General features: G+C 55.7%; 1 protein-coding gene across 2 annotated transcripts; it reads right to left on the bottom strand.

Moving 5' to 3' along the window:
* Window positions 1-1,639: 1,639 nt before the first annotated feature.
* On the bottom strand, window positions 1,640-12,112 carry EMX1 (empty spiracles homeobox 1). Of its 2 annotated transcripts, XM_061351969.1 has the most exons (4): window positions 11,971-12,112; window positions 11,450-11,931; window positions 9,770-9,954; window positions 8,050-8,807 (listed from the first exon to the last, which is right to left on the bottom strand). In XM_061351969.1, the coding sequence occupies exons 2-4, from the start codon at window positions 11,814-11,816 to the stop codon at window positions 8,673-8,675; spliced, it is 687 nt and encodes a 228-aa protein (XP_061207953.1). In that variant the 5' UTR covers window positions 11,817-11,931; window positions 11,971-12,112; the 3' UTR covers window positions 8,050-8,672. The 2 variants fall into 2 exon arrangements, with proteins under 2 accessions (XP_061207952.1, XP_061207953.1); XM_061351968.1 differs by lacking the exons at window positions 8,050-8,807; window positions 11,971-12,112 and adding an exon at window positions 1,640-2,241 and having other exon boundaries at window positions 11,450-11,860.
* Window positions 12,113-27,340: the final 15,228 nt, after the last annotated feature.

Below are 27,340 nucleotides of genomic sequence, written 5' to 3'. Positions count from 1 at the left end.
GGGATTTGGAGGGATCATGAAGAGATGAGCGGTTTATGGGCTGGTTTGACAGGGGAAAGCTGCTGGGAATGGGCTTTTCCTTGGAGCACAAGGCGAGGGGCTTTCCCAACAGCAGGAATGACTACATATTTGTGTGAGTGTATATGTGTGCTATATAATATTATATATAGTCGATTATATAGTCGATTATATATAATAAGATATATAATGTGAATATATACATATATATAATGTGTATATGTAATATATATCATATACAATGCACATAAGATATATAATAAAATCTATAAGATGTAAATATATCCTACAGTATGAACTTATACATATTTCCATATAACGATATATAATTCTATATTATAAACTATAGCCTACATTATAAAATGCATTATAACTTTATAAAATTCATTATATATATTACATATAGTATAAATACATTATAAAATATAATATATACACACATTATATACGCATATATAAATGTTTCTATTGTGTGCATGTATATAGAAGTGTGTATACATAGTATATCATATATAATTATTATATTTATATGTATATATTATTTATATTATATATGTATTGTTGCAGATGTCCCTTTTCATTGTAGGGTGCTGGAATTAGATGGCATTTGAAGGTCCTTTCCAAACCAAACCATTCTATGAATCTTTGCTTCTGTAACACATATATATATGTTCTATAATACATAGATTCTACAACACATATATATATGATTCTCTCTAGATGCTTATATATATATTTGATTCTATAGCACATATACACATAAACCCACAAATAATCATTATATATATTTATATATTATATTATATATAATAAAATCTATAATATGCATATATATAATAAATATATAACCATTATATGTATATAATCATATATATAATGATTGTAAGTGTCCTTTCCCTCAAACCCCAGCAACACATGGAAGGACACCCAACCTTCATCCCCCAAGACCCCCCTGACCCAAGTCCCTCATTGCTAGGGTCCTGGGGTGCCTGGAACTGAGGGGGTCCCTTCAACCACCCTGGGGGTATCCCTGCCTGGGGTGGGCTATTCCCGGGAAGCAGCACTGTGTGGAACCTCTCCCGACATCCAATCCCTATTGCAGGTGTGAAGCTGCTGCATCCCTCTCCTACCTGCGGCCACCCCCTTCATCCCTCCAGCATCCACCACCATGGGGCCACCACGGCTCCATCGCTCCCGTGGGACACAAGGCCAGGTTGGAGCAAGCTGCTCCAGTGGAAGGTGTCCCTGCCCATGGTGAGGGGTTGGAGCTGGAGGAGCTTTGAGGTTCCTTCCAACCCAAACGATGCCGTGAGTCTAATTCTATGACACATCCCTCCACAGGGACACCCGGTTGTGTCCCCCCAACAGGACGGCCACCAGCACCCCCATGGCTTTTCAATGACGAGAGAAGGGGTCTTGCCCCCCCACCTCCATCCACCAAGGCAACCAGACACATTTCCAGCACGTTGCTCTTTATTACCACGCAGTAACACACACTACAGCTGCTGACTACCTACGACAGGGAACGCACGCACACAGGCACCGAAAGAAAAGAATAAATTAAACCAAAACTGTCAAATGAAATAAAAAAAAAAAAAAAAACCAAAAAAACAACGGGGGGGGGGGGGGGGAGGGCGGAGGGGAAGGAAATCAAAGTGAAAAAGGAAACTGAAACGGGTTCACATTGAGCATCTCGGTAGGACGTTTGGATTTGATCTCATGGCTGACGGACACCTTCCAGCACGGAGGAGGATGCGCTTGTCCCGGGGCCACGGTCCCTGCAGCCTCCTCTTCCTCCTCGGCTCGGCGGCGGGAGCTTCCCCAAAGGCACCTCCAAGGGATGCCCTGGGCAGCGGCGGTGGTGGGGGGGGGGACACGGGGATGGGGTGCGGATCCCCAGCCAGGCCGGGGGTCCCCAAGGAAAGGCATCGGGTGGCGGCGGCGGTGGCTTCGGAGCACGACGTCCCTAGAGTCCGTTTGGTGATGCCACCCGTGTGCCCCCGTCCTCCCCCGGGTTCCTCTCCATGGTGGCTGCACCAGGAGCCTGTCCCTGCCTTAGTCGTTGGAGGTGACGTCGATGTCTTCTCCGCTCGACTGCTTGGTGGCGAGGCGCCATCGGTTGATGTGGTGGGAACCTTTCTTCTTCTGGTCCGAGTCGGGTCCTTCCTCCTCCAGCTTCTGCCGTTTGTATTTCGTCCTCCTGTTCTGGAACCACACTTTCACCTGGGGAACAAGGAGAGATGGGCGCTTGTGGGGGTCTTGGCGACCAGGCAGCAAGCCCTCATCGCCTCGAGGACCAGCACAATGAAGCCCCTTGTCCCTCCAGGAGCACTCCACGGCAACCCTGCCTTGCCTCAGTTTCCCCTCTGCCCATGGCAGGGTGGGATGGGGAGGACGAACGTGTTGGGATGCAGGATGCTGCCACGTCCAAGCCCCAGAGAAACCCAAGTGAAGATCACTCAATCACCCCGGAGCCATGGGGTCAGCAGACAAACAGGACCCTTCTTACAGCGCCACAACCCTGTGCCCATCACCCTGGTGTCTGGGCTGCACCCCGATCAGCACAGTGGGAGCTGCTAAACCCATCCCCATTGCTCTTGGTCACTGCTTTTGGGTGGCTACAGCTCCAACGAGGCCATGAGACACACAAAGCCATCCCCATGCTACCAACCAGGAGCTGTGCCCCAGCGCAGGGTGGCTCCATTAGCCAAGCGTCTAATTATGGATAATGAAGTATAATTACAATTAGAAGCAATCCATTTACAACATTTAGGTTTCAGAAAACCTTTTCCACCATGATGGTGGCTGGACGCTGTCCCTGGGGTCTCCATCCTTGGAGAGAACACCCTTCTTTCCTGCCCCAGGCCCCAGCATCCCACTCCAATGGGATCTCTGATGGGAGTATGGCCCACAGCGGGGGCTGGACATGTCAGCATGGACATGGTGATGAGTTTGGGATGCTGAAAGCACCCACGTGGTGGGTGGTATGAGATGCTGCGGGCACCCATGTGGCTGGAAATGCAGGATGCTGCAGCCAGGGATGCGGGATGCTGTGGCCAGTCTGTGGGATGCTGCAGCCAGGGATGCGGGATGATGCGGCCAGGCTATGAGATGCTGCAGTGGGATGCCAGAGGTAGCAGAGAGGGATGCTGCAGCCAGGAATGAGGGATGCTGCTCCTGGGGATGTGGGATACTACAGCCGGGGATGCAGGATGCTGCAGATGGGATGTGGGATGCTGCAGTGACGGATGCGGGATACCAGGGGTAGCAGTGTGGGATGCTGCAGCCAGGAATAAGTGATGCTACATGCAGTGGTGCAGGATACTATAGCAAAGTATGCAGGACGATGCAGGCAGGGATGCCGCAGATGGGATGCAGGATGCTGCAGGCAGCAGCCCTACCTGCTGCAGCCAGGAATGAGGGATGCTATATGCAGTGGTGCAGAATACTATAGCCAGGGATGCAGGATGCTGCAGACAATGCAGGTTGCCACAGGCAGGATGCTGCAGTAGTGGTGCAGGATGCTACCCAGCTCCCTGGTCCTGCAGAACATGAGGTGCAGGACACTGAATGTGGGATACTGGACACAGGACATGGGATGTGGGACACAAAGTGCAGGAGATGGAGTGCCAGACACAGGATGCAGGACACGGGATGGAGGACATGGGACACAGGACATGGGGTGCAGGACACAAGGTGCAGGACACAGAGTGCAAGACATGGGATGCAGGACACAGGATGCAGGACACTGGATACAGGACACTGGATACAGGACATTGGATGCAGGACACAAATGGGATGTAGGACATGGAATGCAGGACATGGGAATGGAATGCAGGACATGGAATGGGATGCAGGACACAGAATGGGCTACAGAACATGGGACGGGATGCAGGACACTGGATGCAGGACGTGGGATGGGATGCAGGAGGCGGGATGGGATGCATCTCATGGGATGGGATGCAGGACATGGAATGCAGGACATGGGATAGAATCAGGACACGGGATGGAATGCAGGACACTGAATGGGATGCAGGACACAGGATGGGATGCAGGACACGGGATGGGATGCAGGACATGGGATGCAGGACACGGAACGGGATGCAGGACACGGGATGGGATGCAGGACACGGGACGGGATGCAGGACACGGGATGGGATACAGGATACGGGATGGGATGCAGGACACGGAATGGGATGCAGGACACGGAATGGGATGCAGGACACGGGATGGGATGCAGGACACGGGATGGGATACAGGACACGGGATGGGATGCAGGACACGGGATGGGATACAGGACACAGGATGGAATGCAGGACACGGGATGGGATACAGGATACGGGATGGGATGCAGGACACGGGATGGGATGCAGGACACGGGATGGGATACAGGACACGGGATGGGATGCAGGACACGGGATGGGATACAGGATACGGGATGGGATGCAGGACACGGGATGGGATACAGGATACGGGATGGGATGCAGGACACGGGATGGGATGCAGGACACGGGATGGGATGCAGGATACGGGATGGGATGCAGGACACGGGATGGGATGCAGGACACGGGATGGGATACAGGACACGGGATGGGATGCAGGACACGGAATGGGATGCAGGACACGGGATGGGATGCAGGACACGGGATGGGATGCAGGACACAGGATGGGATGCAGGAAACGGGATGGGATGCAGGACACGGAATGGACAGGAACGGGATGGGATGCAGGACACGGGATGGGATGCAGGACACGGGATGGGATGCAGGACACGGGATGGGATGCAGGACACGGGATGGGATGCAGGACACGGGATGGGATACAGGACACGGGATGGGATACAGGACATGGAACGGGATGCAGGACACGGGATGGGATACAGGACATGGAACGGGATGCAGGATACCGGATGGGATGCAGGACACGGGATGGGATACAGGATACGGGATGGGATGCAGGACACGGGATGGGATACAGGACATGGAACGGGATGCAGGATACCGGATGGGATACAGGACACGGGATGGGATACAGGATACGGGATGGGATGCAGGACACGGGATGGGATACAGGATACGGGATGGGATGCAGGACACTAGGTGCCGCTGCTCGGCCACCGCTGCCAGCCCAGGCTGCAGCATTTAGCCACTGGCAGTGGATGTGGTGCCCGCAGCCCCTCCAGCAGCGCTGCAGCCCCTCATCCCGCGGGAACATCACCGCTTTCCCCCTTCTCCTCCAGCATCACCCTCAGGCAAAGCTTTCCTCCTGCTCTGGAGCTGCGAGGCTGAGGCCGGTATTCCCACCTCAGACCGCATCCCACCGGCACCGCGCAGAGGAGCCCTGCACTTCCAGGCGTGCCCAGTCTATGGAAACAGCGGCTTTATGGCCCCGGTGTATGTTATAACCTGGACTCCAACCCTGTGCTTTCCTTGCTTTGGGGCATTTCTGGAACAATGCTGAGCTGGTGCCTTTCATTCAGTGACTGCAAAGCACTTTGTAAACTTTAATTAAAGCTCGGAGCCCTCTGGGAGCAGGGAAGTTGCCTTATCCCTAAATTATAGAACGGGAAACTAAGGCATAAAGCAATTAAGATGCTTGAGTGAGGCTCTGTGGCAAGCAGGGCTAGGGGGGAAGCGGTTCAGCTTGGAGAGCCCAGCCCGGTACGGCTGTATCCTGCGGGATGAGGCTCTCCTGTGATTCCCAGCTGCGGGAATGGGGATGTTTCCAGGCTGGATGGGCTCCCTAACCCCTTCGATGCCGTATCCCTCTCTCCAACAGGCCAGAAGCCACAATGAGAGAAGTGTGAGAACCTCACAGTGGGCAACATAGGGATAAGCTGCCCCCTACGATGCCTCATCCCGACTCCAAGAGTAATTGGTTTAAACCCCCATTCTTGGGGGTTTATCCCTTCCCAAACCCTTGCTGCATTAACCATTGTCATGCCGGGTGTTTGTGCATCCAGGCAGTGGGATGCTCCTGGGGTCCTGCCTCCAGGGTCACCGCATCCCCATGCTCCTGCTTCAGGATGTGAATGGTCCCTGGCTGGTTCCTGCATCCCAGTCCTGCCTCTATACACGGCTCCCACCATGGCTTTGCTGCATACGAGCTGTGCTTCCACCCTTCAATCCACTGGGAAATGATGCTCTGCTTCAGGGACACCGACAGCACCCAGAGAATCAGCTCCGGCTAAAAGGTGCCATTGCCATCCCCAAGCTGGGGACAACAAAACCATGGTGGCTTCATGCACCCATACCCTGGGTGATGGCCCAAACCCTGCCAAAGGCTTAGAGCATGGCTATGAGTCTGGATGGTAACCGGAAGACATCAGCCTCACCATCGCCTGCATCCAGACACGGTGACACCGCTTGTGCTGTGCTGTCACCCGGATGTGCCATCACCTCCAAGGGCAGTGCAGCTCCTCAAGCATCAACACTGAACCCTCCCCGACGCCTGCAGCCCCAGCTGGGACTGTTCTAAAAGCACCCTACGACTTTTAAGAGCTTGGTTTTGGGGATGGTCCTTATTGGGGACCACTGCCAGCCCCGGGCTTTGCTGTGCGGGTGCTCTCTGGCTGTATCTGGGATGTGCATCTTTCTCCTCTGTGACTCCCAGGTATTCACTTGGTTAATTATTACTGCTCCAGCCAGGGCTGCTGTGCCTCCATCTCTGCACACACAGCGCTGGGATGGAATATTGGGGTCCATGGTGCCTCCATAATAACCCCAAAGCTCCCACTGGAAGGCTCCAAGGAGAGGCCTTAGCTTTGGGAAGGCAGATTTGAGACCCGGAGCAGGGTTTGCGTCGTGTGCTGCCAGGGATGGAGCGGTTCTGCTGGGAGATGTGGGCTGTGTCACGCACAGTTAACTCAGGGAAGTCATTTCCCATCCCAGTGTGCTCCCAGGGGGAGGTGAAGTGACCTGATGCCACCAGCGATGGGCACAACAGTGCAACCACTCATGATGTCCAGCCTGGTACCCCCACATCCTCCCTGTTCCCCACCTACCCGGCGCACGCATCCCGTTCCCATCGCACCAGCCCTAGTGCATCCCTGAACCTGCTCGCGCATTCCATGTCCCCCATTGCCATCCCATCACACCCATCTCCTCGGATGGCTGCTCTTGCACAGGTCACCCCACATTCCTGGCCCTACACACGCTCCAGCCTCATCCCACTTTCTGTGTTTGCTTTGGGACCATGAGCTGCCGCTGCTTCCCCCCCCAACCCCTTTATTTCTGTCATTCCATGGGCCTGTCTCAGCCCAGACTAATACAGGTCCTTGGCAGGAGGAAGGATGGGAAGGGGTTAAACACTTCCACCCTTCCCCACCCTATATCCCAAGGCATTTCCTGATGCTGGGCAGGTACCTGTACCCTTTTCACCTTCCCCCTGGGCTGCTCCAGGTGTTGCTCCCCGTCTGGGGGACTCGGAGTGGGCAAAGCTCCCTTTTCCAGTGGGAAAAGCAGTTGGGAAATAGGACCAGGCCGAGCCATCACCGGCAGCTCCTTATGGAAGCGGCTAAATCCACTGAAAAACAATCCAAAGCACCCACCCGTGGGCTGGGATGTGGGGCTGAGCATCTGTATAGGGTGAAAGCACGCCTGTGTCACCAGTCATACAGGAGATGTGTGTCATGGAAGGGGGGCTGGTTTTTAATGGGTGGTGTGTGTGTGCGTAGGATTCCTCACTGGATTCGGTGTAATGATAATAATAATTAATAAGAATAGAATAGAATCATAGAATTATGGAAAGGTTTGGGATGGAAAGGACCTTGAGATCCTGGGAAGGGACATCTTCCACTAGACCAGGTAGCTCAAAGTATAATAATAATAATAATAGTAATAATTGTAATAACGGCAATAATAATGCTAATAATAATAGTAATAATAATAATCGTAATAATAATAATAATAATAATCCTACTTTTGGGATAGCCACCAGTCATTCTGCCTCTCCCACTCTCCTGTGCTTTGGTGCTCATCCTGTATCCCATCCCTTTGCACACCGCGGTTATTTCCCTCTAAATAATTAAAAGATTCATAAAAAGAGACTATTTTCCTAAAGCCCAAGGGGAAAATCTGGTCCCTGCCAGCCCCAAACCCCCCCTGCAAACCGCTGCTGCCAATCCCAGCCCTTTCCCAGCTCGTTCTCTGCCTGGAGCCATGCGGAAAGGAAGGACGAACGACCCCACTCCTTGCCCTGCGCCCGGCGCCTGCAATGGGAACAGCATCCTACAGAACCCCCTGCAGCGCAGAAACCCATCCATTCCGTCTCTATCTGTAATGCCTCTCCCCATTCCCACATCTCCGCGCGGATTTAGGGACGGATGCCTCCGCTTTCTCCCTAATAAACTGCATTATCGCGCCGCGGCTCGGGGCAGCGCCGAGCTGAGCTCCCCTCCGGGCATCCCGCCGCTGCCCTTTCCGCCCAGACAAGTCTCTGTTTGTTCTTTGACCTCTGGGTTTTGTTGTTTGGGCTCTTTTTGTCCCCGCTTTTCACAGCGTTTTCAGCCCGGAGAGGTGGCAGAAGGGAAAGGACCGGAGCTGGAGGGTCCCTATGGATGCACCCTGCGAGCCGCGGGGCCGGGGGTCGGGATGCTCTGATTTTACTGCTTATTTCTATGAGGATGCAAACAGCTTCGGGAGGATCCTGTGGGCTCAGGGCACCGTCCCTGCATCCATCCCTGCGCATTCCCACAGGGACATTTTCCTCCCGGGAACTTGGGAGGTTTTTGCTTGGCAGAGCCTGGTGAGGATGAGGCAGGCGGGACCCGGGAGCACACAGAGCTCCGGCTTGGTTTTCCAATTAAAATAAAGGATAGAAATGAAATTAATTCGGGAATAGGCCCAACTTCCTAACCGGAATTTAGAGAAAACTTTCTCCATAGACTCAGATACTGAATATTACAGGAAACTGGACTCTTCACCGGGAACATTCGGGAATAGCCGCTCACCAGGACACCGTGCTTGGACCCACACAGAGATGCTCAGCCCCGGCTTTCCCGTTTTCCCCCAGCACTGTATAATCTCTATTTCCTTTTATCCCTACAATTTTCCCGTGTCTCATCCAATCTAAATCCCTGGGGAATGGCTTTTGTAAAAGCAGAGATAAAGGAAATATTATTTCCTTCGCCCTTCCTGACTTCCGCAGTGTTGAAGCTCAGAACCAAGGCGCATTTCTGCAGCTCCCCAGGGAAGGGGATCCCGGTGCGGCTCCTTTTTTAAACTCGGGTTTGAAAACCAGATCTTCCTCCCAAGGAAAACACCCCCAGCAAGCAAGAAATAGCCCTGGAAAACCGCTCCGGAGAGCGGCGTGACACGAGCCCGGCATTCCCAGCCGGGAACGACGGCAACAACCAAAGGAACTCTGCGCCACAAAGATAAAATCACCCAAATCAGCACGGATCAGCCACCGTTTCCTGGGTAAAAACAGGTGGAATTCTGTAGAGTGCAGCCAGAGCCCTGAGCATGTTTAGTGCTGTATCCGCTGCCTAATGCTGAGCTGCTCCTGCTGGTGGATGAATGGATGGATGGATGGATGGATGGATGGACAGACAGTGGGGCTGATGGCTGTGGGTTGGTGGCTACCTGAGGTCCATGGGTCTGGAGGTATCTGGATCTGGGGTCACCGGGTTTGGGGATCCCTGAGTCTGGGAGTAAATAGGTTTTGGGGTACCTGGGTTTGGGGGGTGGCTGAGTCTGGGGTTACTGGGTCTGGGGTTACTGGGTCTGGGGGTACCTGGGTCTGGGGGTACCTGGGTCTCGGAGAGGCTGAGGCTGCTGGCCAGCTGCTTGCGTTCGGCACCCACCACGTAGTGGTTCTTCTCGAAGGCCCGTTCCAGCCGCAGGAGCTGCGATGGCGAGAAGGCGGTTCGGATGCGCTTGGGCTTCCGGGCGAAGGGGCCGTGGAGGAGCAGGCTCTCCTGGGACACCTCGCTCCCTGCGGACAGTGAGAGGAATCAGGGGCCTGCACTGGAACCCCCAGCACACCCAGAGCCCCCCTCTATGGGCCCGGGGCACACAGGAAGGACAGACACGGGGGTAGCAGGAGTCCCCTGGTCCCCAGGAGTGCAGCTTGGTCCCACTGAGCACGGCGGTGCCTTGGCTACGCTGCTCTGGGTCCCATGATGGGGCTGGGTATGGGACAACGGGAGGAGAAGGGGAAAGGAGAGGGAAGGAAAGAGAGAAGGGCTGAGAAAAAGCAGACAGAAAAAGAAGATAAATAAAGAGGAGAAAGATGGGCTACGAAAGGGGCAGGGGGAAAAGGAGGCAGAAAGGGAGAAGTGAGAAAGAAAGAAAAAGAGAAGGAAGAAACTAAAATAAGGCAGAAAGACAAGGATAAAAACAAGGAGTGAAAGGGAGAAGGGAAGAAAGAGAGAAGGAAAGTAGAAAAGGAAGAAAGAAAAGGAAGCAAAAGAGAAAGAAGAAGAGAGAGAAGGAGAGAGATGGAAAGAAAAAAAGAGAGAAAGAAACGAAGAGATAAAGAGGGAAGGAAAGACTGAGTTAGAAGGAAAAGAAAGAAGTCATAAACGAAGGGAAAGAGAGAAATAAATAAAATAGGGAAATAGACGGAAGAAGAAGGGGAAATGAACGAATAAAACAGATAAAAAAACGAAAAGGAAGAGAGAACTGAACGGAAGGAAAGAGAAATAAACGAAGGGAAGGGAAACCCGCGAGAGGCCGGCAGCGGGGCTCGGCGGAGGGGCCGAGCTCAGCACCGGGGAGGCAGCGCCGGGAGCCGGGCCGGGATCGGGATCGTGTCGGGCCGGTGCCCCCGGGCTCTGCCGGCAGCGGCCGTGATCCCCGCCGGAGCCCGGAGCGACGCGAGGGGTTGGTGCCGAGCAGATAAACGTGATGTGGGCTCCTGCGGGACAGCCGGGACCTGCGGGCATCGCGGCAGGGAGAGCGGGGACAGGAGGAAAGGAAAGGAAAATGGAACAAAATACAGACTGAGAAACGAAAAACAAATACAAGAAACGGAGAGGCAGAAAAGGAGAGAAAGAGAAGAAAGAGGAAGGCGATGGAGGGAGTCGGAAGAAAGGAAGAAGAAGAAAGAAGGAAAGAACACGAAGGAGCCGCGAGCAACGCGTTAAAATCAAACGAAATCCCGCCGAGAATCCCGGAGCCGCCGCGATCCATCCCCTCCGCTCCCGAGCGGGAGAAGCCCCAACTCCCGGCTCCGCCAGCCGCGGGGCCGCGCAGGAGCCGGCAGCGCCGGTCCCGTCCCCGGGAACCCCGCGGGGCCTGGCCGGGACCTCGCTCCGGGCACCGGCACCGAGAGGGCAAAAAGGCATCGAGCACCGGGAGCGCAAAGGCATCGAGCACCGGTGCGCGAACGCCCGCAGCCCCGCACGGCCGCCGCAGCAACAGGTTCTGCCCCCGGTTCTCCCTCGGCCCCGCCGTGAACGGGCCCCGCTGCGGTGCCCGCCGCTCACCTTGGAAGCGGTGCCCGAAGAAGCGGTTCCGCAGCACCCAGGGGTAGAAGTTGAGCGGGTCGCGGTGCTGCGGCCCGAAGAAGGAGTGAGGCGGCGGCAGCGCCGAGCCCCCGAGCTGGTGGGGCCCGACGGGCAGCGCCGGGTGCCCCACGGCCTCGGGGAAGACGAGCTCGGCGCTACCGTACAGGGCCCGGCCGGCGGCGGCGGCGGCACCCGGGAAGCCGGGGGTGAAAGCGGCGGCGTCGGCAGCGGCGGGGCCGGGGTAGGCGAGGGCGGCGGGGCGCGGGGGGTCCCCGGGGCCGAGCGGGGTGTCCTTGCCCACCAGGGACTCGATGGTGAAGCAGCGCTTCGCGGACGGCTGGAACATGGTGTGAGCCGGGATGGGGCGGGAGGGGGGGGTGTGGGATGGGGAAAGGGGGGGGGGGGGGCCGGAGCGGGGCTGTTCCTTCGGGTGTGTGCGTGTGTGTGTGTGTGCAAGAAACCTCCCCCCGCCCTGCACACCCGCACCCGCACACACACACACACACACACACACACACACACACACACACACACCCGCACCCGCCCCGCGGGTTCCCACGCACCCGCAAGCCCCGGGCAGCCGGTACAAATAGAGCCGGTACCTGGCGGGGCCCGGCGGAGGGGGCGGCCTCACCTGCCCGGACCGGGGCCGGGAGCGGGGATGGGGATGGGGCCGGGCGGGGAGGGCAGGGGAGGGAAGGGGAGGGAAGGGGGAGGCAGGAGGGGCAGGGGCAGGCAGCAGGAGGTAGGGGAGGGTAGGACAGGCAGGAGGAGGCAGGGGCAGGCAGGAGGAACGTAGGGGAGGGCAGGGGGACGTAGGGGAGGGCAGGACAGGCAGGGGAGGAAAGGGAGAGGCAGGACAGGCAGGGGAGGGCAGGAGGAGGCAGAGAGCGCCCGAAAAACTGGACTGGAGCCGCTCCCGCAGCCGTGCCGCGAAGTTGTGGAGAGGGGCTGCGGCTGCGGGGCGGCTCCTTCCTGCTTCTTGGAGGAATAATAAATGTTTAAAATTGTAATAAATTTAATATATTTTAAAAAATTTTTTTCTTTTTTTTTCCCCCCCTTTCCCCCCTTTCTTTTTCGCTTTTTAAACCTAATAAAATAACCCCACACCCGGAGCGCCCGTTTGTAACCCCGCGGCTCGGGAGCTGCCGGCCGGGACACACAGACCCACACAGACACGACACTGCACCCCTACCTGCGCAAACTCCGCTCCCCTCCGCCTAACGCCACCCCCTCCGCAAAGGCAGGACCTTCCCCCCCCCCCACTCCGGACAAAACCCCGCTCTTCCCACGGGTCCAATCCTGGGAATAATGAATGGAATTGGTTTAAACCCCCCCCCCCATAACCCCGGTTTTGGGGTGTTTTCTGCGCAGCGCGGGGGTTCCGCGGGGCGCGCAGCCCTGCGCGGGCCCGTCCCGAGTTCGCTCCGCAGTTTGGCGCTGCTCGGGGTCCCTCCAGCCCGCCCAAAGCGGGAGGGGGGGGGGGGGGAAGAAGTCGATTTTCCACTTGGCTGGATTGAAATACCCCGCGCGGAGCCTTCCCCTCCCGCGGAGAGGGGAGCGCTGCTGCGAGGCCCGCGGGCTTTGCGCGGACTTTGCGCGGACTTTGCGTGGACCCGCTCCCCGAGGGAAAGAGCTGGAAAGGAGAGAGGAGAGAGAAATGGCATTAAACCCGCAGAAATTAAAGCCTAAAGCGGGAGCGAGCGCCTCGGCAAAACGCGTTTGTTTCGATAGCCCGAAAGGAGGAAAAACAGAAATCTGAATTTGAAATCTGTTTTTCTATTAAAAAATGGAAATAAAGAAGCGGGATTGGGTCAAGCGGCTTCTGGAGAGGGCAGAGCAAAGCGGAGCTCACCCGCGGAAGGATGGGGATAAGGAAGGAGAAGGGAAAAGGGAAAGGAAAGATAGGAAAGGGAAGGAAAGAGGAACGCGGGGAGAGCACTCGGCTCGGACGCGGGAGCTGTGCCCGGCTCCGGACCGTTGGTGTGATTTAATTGAAATCAATGTAATACAATTTCATCCCGCTCCATTCCCGGTCTGTTTCCCCTCCCGCTGCGCAGGGCCCGCGGGTCGTTCCGTGCCGATCCCGCTGGATTTCAGCATCTCCTGCGGGGGGATAATGAAAGAGGCGGCCGGGGACCGGCTGCTCGGCGTCTCCTCAGGAGCCTTATTTTTGGGGAAAGCGCTTTGGATCGAGGCATAAACCACCCTGTCGGGAAAACTATAAACCTTTACACTGGTTTCCCATTTTTTCCTATTCATCCCGGGGGATTTCAGCCCTGGCTCCATGTCCAGGCGAGCTCCATGGATGCTCTGAAGGGAGCTACACCGAAAACCAGCCGAGAAACCCAAATTTATCTCTATGTTTCTTCCCCCCCCAAGCCTCCAGCATCATTCAGGCAGGATCTTTATCCCCCGTTGGAATAAAACACGGACCCCTAAGTGGGTGCCTTCCTTCGGCCCCAGGATTATTAAGAGGAAAACTTTAGCTCCAGCATCGCTGGGAGGAGGTGATCCGGGAGCTGCTGCCTTCCCGCTGGATTTCTGGCCAGGAGGAGCTCTGGGTGGAGGAGAAAGGCATTTGCCTTTATAACGAAAGAGAGTCTGAGCCTGCGGGAGTAGTGGAGGGACGCAGCCAGCAGCAGCACTGGGCAGGCAGCACTGGGCCCAGGGGTGCTGCACCGGGATCAGAGGGTGCTGCTGGGGGAAAAAGGGAGATCTGCTGCCTGTTAACAGACAGCAGTGAGGGTTTTCCCAGGAGAAAACGAAAGAGGGATGAAGGAGAAGGAGAGGGGGACAGGACAGGCACCAAAAACTGGCTTTGGGGATGGGGGTGGAGGGTCAGCGTGGGGACGTGTGGGGATGGGCAGATGGACTGTGGGTCCAGCCCCATCCATCAGCATCCTGGTTGGGCTCGAATCAGTGCCTGAGCTCAAATCAGAGCCTGAGCTCAAATCACTGGGTGGCCTCAAGTCACTGCCTGAGCTCAAATCACTGTCTGGGCTCAAGATACCTGCCTGGACTTAAATCAACGCCTGGGCTCAAATCAGTGCCTGGACCCAAATCCCTGCCTAGGCTCCAATCACTGCCTGGACTCAGACCCCTTCCTGTACCGTTCTCTCCTGCAGCAGGAGCAGGCAGGCTGCGATGGGGCTGGATCCTGAACACCACCGGCAGGTGCTGTCCATCCTCCCTCTCGTTAATCTGTAACACACCAGCTTCCAGCATCAAAGGGCAGAATGTGGAAAATCAGGCCCTGGGCCTCGGAGCGTGGCCACGGGCGCAGCTTGCCGGGATGTTAAAAGTTGACCACACTTCAAAGTGCTGGATCATTTCCTCCCAACCTCTCCCACCTGCTCTTCCCATGGGCACAGCTCCTTCCCCTGCTTGGGTTTCTTCCCATCACCCTTCAAGTGTGGTCCCGAAGTGAAGAAGGGAGGAATGGGGGTGTATTTTGGGTTACGGGTCTAAGGTCTGGAGCCTGCCTGTCCTGGGCTGCTCCCCCTTTCCTGCTTCCCTGGCTTTTGTTCTTTATTGTTTCACTGGGTTCAGGGATATTCTGCATTGGGATAAGCTGTCCCTGCACGTCCTGTGGGCTTCAGCAGGTTATTCATCCCACCTTCCTCAGCCACCCTTTTATAAGGTGCTTTTGTCAATTGATCCATTGATAGTGGATGGATGGATAGATGGATGAGTGAATGGATGGATGGATGGATGGGAACAGTGGGGATGCTGGTAAATATGTACCTCGACATGAATGGATGGGAGAGAGCCACAGCCTATGGAATCAGGCTGATATTGAGAAGGGATCCCACCACTGAGCCAGGGAATGGGAAACCACCCAGATCCCATTGCTACGGGCTGGAAGAGGTCAGTCCAGCAAGGAAAGATGCTGCTGGCCCTCACCCACCTACTCAGTGGTCACACTGGCTTTTCCATGGGGGCCCTGCACAGACGTGGGCTCTGGTGTGGTGGGTCCTGGTGGGCTCCCACCGTACTCAGAGGTGGATCTTGCAGGCCATTCCATGTGGATACAGCTGTGGTTTCCACGTGTCATTAGTTGAGAGTGATGTGCAGAGGTTGGGCACTTGGGGACCATTCCCCAGACCTTGTCCCTGACCCTGGGGACCCCGTGTCCCCTGTTTGCTCACAGGTGAGTGGGGCAATGAACTGGTTCACCCACACCAGGGCCCATGGAGAGCAGCATCATTGAAACACAGGGGGTTTGGGCAGCATCTGCATCTCCTCCTTGTGACATGACTGATGCCACAGGCATCAATGGGTCCCATGGCCAGGAGCTCTGTGCTTTAGCACTGTGATTCCTGGGAATGCTTTTGAGGGTTTACACCCCTGGGAGCCCTCAGTGGTGGTGTTTGGGTTGAGCCAGCTTTCCCCACTGCTTTTGGGGATGAAGGCTGGTCTCCCAGTCTAAGGTCTCCCAGCTAAGGTCCCACCACGTACCTCTCCCCAGTGCTGTCAGATGTCACCTTAGGAATGCTTTTCCATGCACAGCAGGGACATCGCTGCAGCAAAACCATCTTTCTAGGAGAGCTCGGGGTATTGCAGCACAGGAAATTACACTTCCAGCCCCAGGAAGGGTTTGGGTGCTCCCTTGGATGGCACCAGAGCGTGACCCCACATCAGACCCCCCCCAGGGCTCACACTGGCTTTGCTCCAGCAGAGAGGAAATCAAGATCCCCTGCAAGATTGCAGTGTTCAGGGGCAAAGGAGCCATGGGGAGAGCTGCCATCCCTACTCGGATGCTGCTAAGAGTTCCCCATAAGCCCTGTGGGGATCACCCAGCATTGTATTAGGGGAGATCAGCAGACTTGGCTCCCCCTCACCCCCACAACATACCATTAAATGGCATCGAGACAGTGTATGAGCCACTTGCATATGTTGCTTATAGACGCCAAACTTATTAACACAATAAAACTGCTGCTAAGAAGCTTTCCTGCCTCTTTTTCCCGCGTGGAGAGCATCAGTGTTGGAAGCACCTAAACCGCCTCGTATGGAAACATCCGGGGTTGCTTTTCATATGGTACCCAGGCAAACAAACACATGACTCAGCCAGGATCCCCCTTCCAGTGCTCCCCGGAGGGCAGGGAGATGGGGGTACCCCGGAGAGGGGGGTTTAAAGCCAGTCTGGGGGGGGGGAAGCATCGCATCCCATCCAATGATGTGTCTCGGGGTGCTGCTGGGGTTTGTGGGGTGCTGGTGGCCTCCTCCAACGCACAACGTTCCGAATGGATGAATCCTCCTCCTGCTTCTCGTTGGACGTGGTCGGAGGGGGACCCTGCCTGAGTCATGTGTTTGTTTGCCTGGGTGCCATATGAAAGGCAACCCCGGGTGTTTCCATACGAAGCAGCTTAGGTGCTTCCAACACTGACATCCTCCCGGAGAAAAATAGGCAGGAAAGCTTCTTAGCAGCAGTTTTATTGTGTTAATAAGTTTGGCGTCTATAAGCAACATATGCAAATGACTGATATACTGTCTTGATGCCATTTAACATTATGTTGCGGAGGTGAACGGGAGCCAAGTCTGCAGCATCAAAACTAATACGTGAGGAGCTGCCAATTCCGGTGGGATCCTTCCTTCTTTTATCCCCCCCTCCCTTCTTTGTAATTCCATTTAAACAACCCAACAATCTCCCCGCACCAAGGTAACGGCTTGGATCCTTCCATCTCCATTGCTGTTTCTTGGGAAATGGGTCAATATTGTGTTCATTCAGCTCGTTCAGCTCAAGACCTCGGTGGTGGGATGGAAAACCCCAGCTTGTTGGGTATCCCTGTCCCTATTGGTGCGGATAAGGAGAGGGGATAGGGAAAAGGGACGGTGAGGAAGGAGCAGAGCCACTGCCAAACGCAGCCCCGGCTGTCGGTAGAGGAGGTGCCAATGTCTCCACAGTTCCCCCTTCCCCAGTGAGGGAAAAAAAGCCCAGAAAACAAGGAGGGGGGGGAAAGAAAGAATTCCATCTAAAATCCGTGAGTTTCTGCCTCTTGCAAGTAATTTTCAGTTAATTTATGTTGAATCAATGGTTCCTTGCAGTCATATGGATGGCACGCTCCCAGCCATTATTAGTGTAAACAGATTTGTGAGCAGTATATTTAGCTGTTCCATATTGCTTTTAGGAAATGTGCACATTTCAATGGCGTATACTTAGAGAGGGCCATACCCTGCCACCGCTCTGCAGGTGGGGATGTGCTGTACGGAGGCTCCCGGCCTCCTCTTCCTCACCCGAGAGGAAGCCTTCAGCTGGCACAAGGGCCTTCAGCTGCCCTTTGAGGCAGGGGGGGCTGTCGGCTCCTGCATGCATTTCATCTGCTAAAAAACCCCTGGATAAATGGGGGTTGCTGGTGGGGATGGGTGCCTGAGGCTATGCTCATCCCTGCAGGTCACAGAGCCCACATCCAGCTCGTGAGGATGGGGATGGAGGTGTTTGCAGCAGGGCAGGTCCCTTGGCATGGGTGCTCAGCATCGTTTTGATGCTTCAAGGCACCCGCCTATTCCCTGGAGCTCTGTGCAGCCTCATCAGCCTACAAGTGGGATGAGCTGAGCCAGGGCTCAAGCATCATTGGGGTGAAACCCCATGGGATTGGCCTCCTGTGCTGTTTGGGATGGGAACCATCCAGAGACCCCATTAGGATGCACATGGCACATCTATTCATGGTCCACGCTGGGATGCAGGTGACACATCCACCCATGGACCACACTGGGATGCAGGTGGCACATCCACCCATGGACCACACTGCGATGTAGGTGGCACATCCACCCATGAACCACACTGCAGTGCAGGTGGCACATCTATTTGTGGTCCATGCTGGGATGCAGGTGACACATCCACCCATGGACCACACTGGGATGCAGGTGGCACATCCACCCATGGACCACACTGCGATGCAGGTGGCACATCCACCCATGGACCACACTGCGATGGAGGTGGCACATCCACCCATGGACCACACTGCGATGCAGGTGGCACATCCACCCATGGACCACACTGCGATGGAGGTGGCACATCCACCCATGGACCACACTGCGATGCAGGTGGCACATCTATTTATGGTCCATGCTGGGATGCAGGTGGCACATCTATTTGTGGTCCATGCTGGGATGCAGGTGACACATCCACCCATGGACCACACTGGGATGCAGGTGGCACATCCACCCATGGACCACACTGCAATGCAGGTGGCACATCCACCCATGGACCACACTGCGATGGAGGTGGCACATCCACCCATGGACCACACTGCGATGCAGGTGGCACATCTATTTATGGTCCATGCTGGGATGCAGGTGGCACATCTATTTGTGGTCCATGCTGGGATGCAGGTGGCACATCCACCCATGGACCACACTGCGATGCAGGTGTCACGTACAACCATGGACCATGAAGGGATGCAGGTGTCACATCCACCCATGGACCACACTGGGATGCAGGTGTCACATCCAACAGCGATGCCATGGTTACATGACACATCTCTGCCATGCTGGGATGGATCTGGACCGTCTGCCCCCCAGCCTGAGCAGTTGATTTAAGGGAATTTGTGCTTCAGGGAAGTGCCAATCCCAAGAGTTCTGGGGCCAGGATGTAAAACAGGCTAAAAAAGAACTCCCCACATCTCAACAGAAGGGGTGCAAAAGCGCAGCCCATCCATGAAGGAGCCCTCCAAATCCTGCGGGATGGATTCTGCCACTCAGCATCCTTCTGCTCATTCTATTCTCTATGCCATTGAGGAGGCTGCCCAGCAGGGAGCAGGATGAGTCCCTTCCCCATCTCCCCACCAGCTTCACACCATGCACACACCTCACCCAACCCAGCCCTAAAATAACCCTGAAGCACCAGATCCAGAACCCGCTGATGGTTCACACGTGCCGGGATGGCACGAAACGTGGGTGCAGCCCCTCTGCCAAAGGAACTGGGGCAGGAACGAGCCCTGGGGGGCTTTTGCTATTTTGATTTCCCTGCCGTATTGCCTGCGTGCCTGAAATAGCAGCCGGGAGCGGGCTGGCACGGGCGGCGCGGAGCATCGCCAGCATCCAGCGGGAAGGGATTTGGGCAACGTCTCACCATGGCTACCCGGGATAGGGAGAAGTATGTGGGCTCCAGGGGGGAGGGTGCCGGCCCCTTTCATGCAGGAGAAAGCCACGACATGAGGGCTCTGCTGTTGGATGTCACCGTCTCCCTCCCGCCAGCGTGAAAAATCAATTAGGAAGAATTAGCGACGTGTCAAGGGGGGAGAAGGATGGGCCCCATCCTGCACGGAGCAACACGGGTTCACCCAGCGGAGGTGGCCCCATCAGCCATCCCCGTGATGCCCCAGCACCCCAGTCCAATCCCAGGGGGCTGATTTCCACACCAGGGGCTCGTTTGTGCTTCATTCCACCCCACTGCTTCCTGCCTCAGTTTCCCCATCCCTGCGATGCGGCTTGGCTGGACCGCAGCCCCCAAGCCCTGCAGCATCACTGGATGGAGACCCCATGGGAGCCCATCCCCGTGGCTCCAAGACTGGAAGCACCTCACTGAGAGCACAACTTGCCCCGTGTTGCTGCTTTTCCCACCTCTTTCTGCGTGTGTGTGTACATATATAAATAAGAAGGGGGGGGGGGGGGGGAAAATCCCAAACTCTGATTAAAATCCCCTTTTTTTATTCACCTGCCCATCTTTCCTGTCTCCGTCTCCCATTCTATCCAAACTCATAATTAATCGCTCAAGGCAAAAGTAATGAATGTTAATTGGCCATCTGTACAAAGACTAATTAAAATCTACCATGCTGGGGATTAAAACATACCTATAGCAACTGCCTGAATTGAGAATGAGACAGAGGAGAGATTGAGAAAACAGCTGAAAGGCTTGTGCAAAACGCGCTCGCGCTTAGGTGTGAGATGAGCTGCAGCTCCGAGATCTGAGATGCTTTATTATTAAATTAAGGAAGAAAAAGGGGGGGGGGAAAGAGAAGAAGAAGGGGGGAGGAGGGGAAAAACTTGCGATGGGAGATGGTTTAATGGGAAGAAAGGCCGACGGAGATTTCAAAGCGGAGTGACCCCCAACATTTGGGGTTTGGTTTAGATGAGGATAATGCCGCCCGCTCCCCTCCCCACTGCAGGAGATAGTCTGTGGTGTTTCCAGCTTTTTAGGGGGGTTGGATGGGAAGAAAACACGTCAGGAAGTGGGAAACTGCTGGTTGGAAGAGGGGAAAGAAGCGCTGAAGCTGGATGGAGCAAGCTGCTCTAGTGGAAGGTGTCCCTACCCATGGCAGTGGGGTGGAACTGGAGGAGCTTTAAGGGCCCTTCCAGCCCAAACCATTCCATGATGATCCCCTGACTATGAAGAGCTGGGGATGGAGCTCTTGGCACTGGGCAATGGGCATCACTGCCTGGCCGGGTATCCAGTGGGATCTGCATCCCGCTCTGCCCCGGAGCTGCAGCGCGCCCTCGGCTGCCCCGCTCCCTTCTTTGTCCTAAATCCAAGGCTTTTCAGGCCGGCCGCCTCTTTGTTGTGGGGAGGGTTTAGGAATAGCACAACATGAATAAGCCAGTGCTAATTATTCCCGGGGCTGCTCCTCCTCCTCCTCACTGTGTTCCCAGTGAGTCCCCAGCCCTCATCAAACACCTCCTGACCTTCCCTGTGCTGCACGTGAGGAGCCAGTGTGGATCCTGGATCCATCCCACCCGGCTGAGGTGGCCCCTCCAGCACTGGAGATGGCAGGAGGTGCCTGGGGATGGAGGGCACCCTGAGGGATGGTGGCTGGAGGGTGATGAGGAGGCTGGACCCTGTCTCCAAACAGGCTCCCCAGGCTCAGGGCAGCTCTGGCACATGTGGAAGTGTAAAATTACATCTATTTTTAATTCAAAATCAAAGGAAAAAGGGTTTTTCCTCCAGCCCAAGATGGGGAGGGGGGTGTGTGTGTGTGTTCAATCAGGTATCACCAACCTGCAGCTCCACCACCTTGTGTCCCCAAGAAGCTCCAGAGGAGGACTATCCCAGACTATAGAATCACAGAATGGTTTGGGTTGGAAGGGAGCTTAAAGCTCATCCAGTTCCAGCCCCCTTGCCATAGGCAGGGACCCCTTGCACTAGAGCAGCTTGCTCCAAGCCCCTGTGTCCAACCTGGCCTTGAATGTTCCCAGGGATAAACCATCCCATGCACCAGCTCTGACACCACCAACCAACCTATTTTATCACCTCAGATCCCCTATGCTCCATTCCAGGAGCAGCCAACTGCATCCCTGTATCCTTGTGATGCTGCAGAGCACCAAATCCCCCGAGCATCCTTTCCCCAGGAGGAGGGGGGGGGTGTTTGGGGTTCAAGGCAGGGATGCAGGGAGGAGGATGAGCATCCCCCCTCCCGTGAGCGTGCTGATGCTTTGCAGCCTTGCTGGGAGCGCCCGGCTCTGCTCTTGTTTTCCCAGTTCCCGCTGTGTTTACTCCCAACACGGGTGACCGCTGTGGCCCTATTACGGGAGCGGCTGACAGCTCGGCTGACAAGTGTGCTCGCAGCAGGAATGTGAATGCGGATCCCGGCCTCGCCGCTGTGCCTCGGCGGCAGCTTCGCCCGCACTGTGACATCCCTATGGGAGGAGATGCTCTGGGTTTCCCATGGGGAGTGATGGGTGCAGCGTGGTTTGATCCTGGTCTAAACCGGCAAGAGCCTCCCAGCATCGTAATGGGAAGGACAGGGATCCAATGGGATTATTCAGTGCTTGGGAAGGGCTGAGCGCTCAGTACAGGAGGGTTTCAAGGTGGGATGGAGGATGATGGGCTGCAACCATGGCACAGGATGGGCTGTGGGAGATGAATGCGCTGATCTGAACAGGATGAAGGAAAGGGGATAGGGAACACCAGTGTTGGGACCCAAATCCCAAGGGAGACGTGGGAGCAGCTCAGGCACAGCCTGCCTCCAGCTCACCGCTTGATATACAGGAAAGGTGGTTTGAGATGCACCCGGCTGCATCCCACATGGGCCAGCAGCAAACAGGACAAAGCCTGGCTTTGGGCTGGTGCATAGGAAAACAGGGAAAACCTCCTATTTCTGGGTGCTCTTTCCCATTGGAGTGGAGGTGGCTGCTGCTCTGCAGGGTCCAGTTCAATCACTGGTGAATCTGGTGGGTACAGGGAAGCATTAGAAGCAATGGTGAAGCCGGGGATCCAGCCCATCCCAGTGATTCCAGCTCTGTCCTTGCTGGATAAAGATGGTTTAATTAATGCCAGATCATTTCTGCAATGTCCCCCTATTAACCTCCATAGCAGCCTAAATAATAACTCATTAAAGGCATTTGAAGCTGGCAGGAACAGGACAGTTTACCAGCAAACCCTCTGCTCTTTGGCTCTAAACTGGGTTAATCTGTCATCTCTCCTTGCAGGGTCCCTCATTACTCATTAAATACCTGTTCCAGGCCAGCCTGGAGCTGTTCCTTCGCCTTTCATAGTGCTAAAGCCACCAAAACCAAGGGACGATGTAGAGAGGAGATGAATGAGAGCAGGTCAGTGGGCTAAGAGCGAGCAATGCAGAGCTGCAGGCAGGAGGATGCGTGGGCAAGGGTTCAGTGATGGGGAGAAGAGCCATGCCAGCTCAGCAGAAAGACGTTTGCTGTCCTACCCCACTCAGGCTCCATGGACGTCCATCAAACCCCAGCCATGGCCCTGAGAAGCCACTGCAAAGCTCCTGACTTGGCACATAGAGAAGCAGGAGGCTCTGGGGTGCCTGATTGTGCATCTAGGGGAGATGTACCAGGGTCAGGTTCATCTGCGATCCCAGGCACAGCTATGGGTTGGGCAGAGAAGGGATTCAGAGCAGCCCTGAGGAGCAGTGCTTGGGGTGCTGGGTGAGGAGAAGCTCCCCATGACCCAGCTTCAGGGAGTGCTTGAGCCCAGAACCCCCCCATGTGCTGGGTGCACCCCCAGAGCGTGAGCAGCAGCTCAGGGAGGGGATCCTGCCCCTCTGCTGTGCTCTGGGGAGACCCCCCCTGCAGCCCTGATCCAGCTCTGGGGCAGCAGCACAAGAGGGACGTGGAGCTGTTGGAGCGAGGCCAGAGGAGGCCATGGAGATGCTGCGAGGGCTGGAGCAGCTCTGCTCTGGAGCCAGGCTGAGAGAGCTGGGCTGGGGCAGCCTGGAGAAGAGAAGGCTCCTGAAGGGGAGACCTTAGAGCAGCTCCAGTGCCTAAAGGGGCTGCAGGAAAGCTGGAGAGGGGCTTGGGACAAGGGCCTGTAGGGACAGGCCAAGGGGAATGGCTTGAACCTGCCCGAGGGGAGACTGAGCTGAGCTCTTAGGCAGAAGCTCTTCCCTGTGAGGGTGCTGAGGCGCTGGCACAGGGTGCCCAGAGAAGCTGTGGCTGCCCCATCCCTGGCAGTGCTCAAGGCCAGGTTGGACACAGGGGCTTGGAGCAAGCTGCTCCAGTGGAAGGGGTCCCTGCCCATGGCAGGGGTTGGAGCTGGAGGAGCTTTAAGGTCGCATCCAACCCAAACCAGTCTATGACTCTAGGATTCTATGTGCCTGTCTCTGGGTGTCTCCATGGGCACCTCGAGGGGCTCTGCACACAGAATGGGAGCAGCTCCGTCACCTTTGTCCTCATGGCCGGAGGCAGGAGCTTGTTTGCGAGCAAGGAGCTCGCTGGGCACTCGATGTCCTGGCCAAAAGGGCCGTGCTCAGCATTTCTGGCCACCGGATGGGACAATCAAGGTCATCGTCTCCCCTCTGCTGAGAAGCCTTTCATAAGGGGCAGAGGACCCGGGCTGCAGCCTCCTGCCCCGCTGAGCCGGGGGCAGCGCAGGGCAGAGGCTGAGATTTGGGAGGTTGTGGGGTGCACGATGCTTTTAATTTGGGAGGCTTTGGCGAGGATTTAGCCGGCTCATTCTCACTGCGGTGACAAGGACCTGGTCACACGCATGGAAACAGAACCCCAGCGCTGACTTTGGCTCTTTCATAACCCGGTGCCCCATGGCACAAAGGGCACAGTGTTTCCCCAGGAATGAGGAATGGGTTAGAACGGGTCCCATGGGGATGTGGTGCTGGTGCTTGGGCTGTGTCACCCCTGAGCATCGCACTGGGACTTCCATTCCTGCCCCAAACTGCTACTGAGGCCCTCACAGGGGTTTTCTCTAGTGTTTTATAGGGATATCAAGCAGGGAGATGGTTTATAGGCACCTGCACAGCTCGTGCTCCAGATTTGTCTCCCTGTTTTCAAGGAGACCCCTGACCTCTGAGCACCCAAACACTACATAAACTGCAAGGAAATGGATTTGCTTGTACATATATGAGCTCATAGTACAAAGGGGGGCATAGAGGGATGAGATGTCCCATGGAGCCCTTACAGCCCCACACTGGGAGAGTGGGGCTGAAGAGCCCTTCCTGGTGCTGCCACAAGCCCCAGGCCTTTGCTCCAGGTATGGGATGGGGAGGAAAAAGGAAATAGGGAGGAGAAGGGATAAAATGCCCTATGCAGCACCCTGCTGCAGGAGGCAGGGGGGGAAGCAGGTGAGGGGCAGCCCCACTTGGAGGGACACCCCAAGGTAGGCAGGATTTGGGGCTTCAGAAGCCCAACTTTACCCCATCAGGGATAACGTGGGTGCTGTGTGGGATGGAGGAGGTGATTGAGCCTTTCGGGGTGATCTCTTTCTGTAACAGAGCTCCTCCTTAGCCCATGGGACAGCACTGACCAAATACTGGGGCTCCCCATAGGGCCGGGTGTGTTGTTCCCATCGGATCCACTTTGCCGGGTGAGCTGGGAGCTCCTGACTCTGTAATTAGGAGAGCTCAAACCTTGGGGTTGAGATACTCCCATGTCCCCTCGCTGAGCCCCTGGCACGGCCCCAGCGGCTCCAGGACGTGGAGATTGAACTAAAACCGAGTAGCAGCAGTGACCTGTGATGGGACGGCGCAGAGGCAGGAGGGGAGCCCCAGCTTGTGCCCCGCTCCATCCCCACCGAGCGGCTCCAGAAGCACCGATGCCCCCATCCTCAGGCCCCGCGCACGGCTGGAGGCCGTTACCCGGTCTCGGTACGCCCTCAGCTGGTCACAGAAAGTGCTGGGAAAGGGGAGGAAAAGATTCCATCTCGTTTTCCCCATTACATCTCACAGCACCCGGGGGTGCACAGATGTTGGCTGGACCCACGGGCCATGGGAACTGGGCCAGCAACCGGGGTAGGGGGTGCTGGTACCTAGGGGATGCTGGTTGCCAGGGATACCAGCATCCCCCGGGTACCAGGGGAGATGAAAAGGGAGTGAAAAGTGGCCCAGTTCTTAACATGAGACAGACGTGGAGCTGCAAGGTCAGGTTCAGAGGAGGCCATGGAGATGCTGCAAGGGCTGGAGCAGCTCTGCTCTGGAGCCAGGCTGAGAGAGCTGGGCTGGGGCAGCCTGGAGAAGAGAAGGCTCCTCAAGGGGAGACCTTAGAGCAGCTCCAGTGCCTAAAGGGGCTGCAGGAAAGCTGGAGAGGGGCTTGGGACAAGGGCCTGTAGGGACAGGCCAAGGTCCCTTCCAACACAAACCATTCTATTAATCAATCAATCCAATGTTTCACTAATGGTTTTATTTCATTAACATTGTGTGCAGCCTGACCTAAACACCTTGCTATTGGAAGTCAACACTCCCTGCCTTCTATCCTGCCTTGGGGGAGAGGTTTGGGTTGGAGAAGTACCTGGTTTCAAGAGGTAACTCTGTAATACTACAACCCCTCATGCAGATGCTCCAAGGACACATGTGGTTGCTGATGCATCACCCCCGCCACTGGAGGGTGATGAGATCTCAAGCAAACCCCAAAATAATCCTTGTACCTTGGTTTCCATGGGTCTTACCCTGAAGAACCCACCTGCATCTCCCACCCAGCTGGCACCAAATGGTCCCCATGCCCTGCATCCCCCACCTCCTCCTGCAATACAGGGCTCCCACCTCATTGTCCATGCTCCTATAAGGGCAGGACATGGGACCGCAGCTCTCAGCCTTGAGGTTATGCTTTTATCGCAATCCAGTTCCCAAGACAGGATGGGACAAGCCCACAGGGATTCAGAGTGAGGAGATGGGGGATTTTAACAGCAGCAGTTCCACCCAGGTTACACAGACCGTAAGAAACATAAGCATCAACTGCAGAAGAACAGCCCCATTGTCAGTGTAGGGAGCAGCAGAGGGGGCTTTGCTAATAATGAGCTTCGCAATCAGAGAGGGAAGATGAAACCATGCAGACAAGCTGGGGAGCAGTGTTTGTTGAGCTGGACAGGATTAAGCTAACACAGCATTAATGAAAGAGCTCAGAGATGGAGGAATAGGACTCCAAGAGGGCACGCTGGGGCCTTGTCGGTGCTTAACCCAGGATCTCACCTCCCGTCCTCCCAAACCCCACTTTTAATGATACACAAGACCCAAAGCAGACACGAAACTTTTAATGACTGCAGATGCAGATGGATGAAATGAGAAACGCAGGGATGAGGCACTGCACTGGGGAAGGCTGTTGGTGTTAAGTACAGAGGGATGGACGCAGGGGATGCCAATGGGCTTCCGTGCAGCTCTCCTGCAGTAACACACACTGCAGATCCATGGGCAGATGTATTTGCTTTCGATGGGCAAACCTCCAAGTGCCCCCTGGAACCCCCTGGAAAATGATGGTAAAGCCCCCCAAATAATCAAAAGAACAACCCATGAGGGGCTGAAGGCCCAGATCCAGGCTTGGACCCACAACCTGCGAGCAGGAGCATGGGATGAACCCAGGGCTGTGCCTCAGGTGTACCCTAACCTGTGCTATGGTGGTGACCCCACCTGCCCCCCCCAGGTTCACATCTCATCCACAGGCAGCTCCCTCTCCTGGCCATCAACTGCCTTTGTGCACAACAACCCAGAGGGACAGGCTTTGCTCCATGTCTTAACGCACAGAACT

This window comes from Neopsephotus bourkii, unplaced genomic scaffold (genome assembly GCF_033783945.1).
Source record: "Neopsephotus bourkii isolate Nb327-2 ecotype Australia unplaced genomic scaffold, CSIRO-AGI_Nbou_v1 NB_616, whole genome shotgun sequence".
NCBI classification, from domain to species: Eukaryota; Metazoa; Chordata; class Aves; order Psittaciformes; family Psittacidae; genus Neopsephotus; species Neopsephotus bourkii.
Note: the sequence above shows the minus strand (reverse complement) of the source record. Positions and strands in the feature narration are given on the sequence as shown.

Coding starts and splice junctions, on each gene's coding strand:
- EMX1 (XM_061351968.1), bottom strand. CDS start 11,816: ATGTTCCAGCCGTCCGCGAAGCGCTGCTTCACCATCGAGTCCCTGGTG. Junction 9,955..11,449: donor CTTCGGGCACCGCTTCCAAG/GTGAGCGGCGGG, acceptor CACTGTCCGCAG/GGAGCGAGGTGTCCCAGGAG. Junction 2,242..9,769: donor TCAGCCTCTCCGAGACCCAG/GTACCCCCAGAC, acceptor CTTGTTCCCCAG/GTGAAAGTGTGGTTCCAGAA.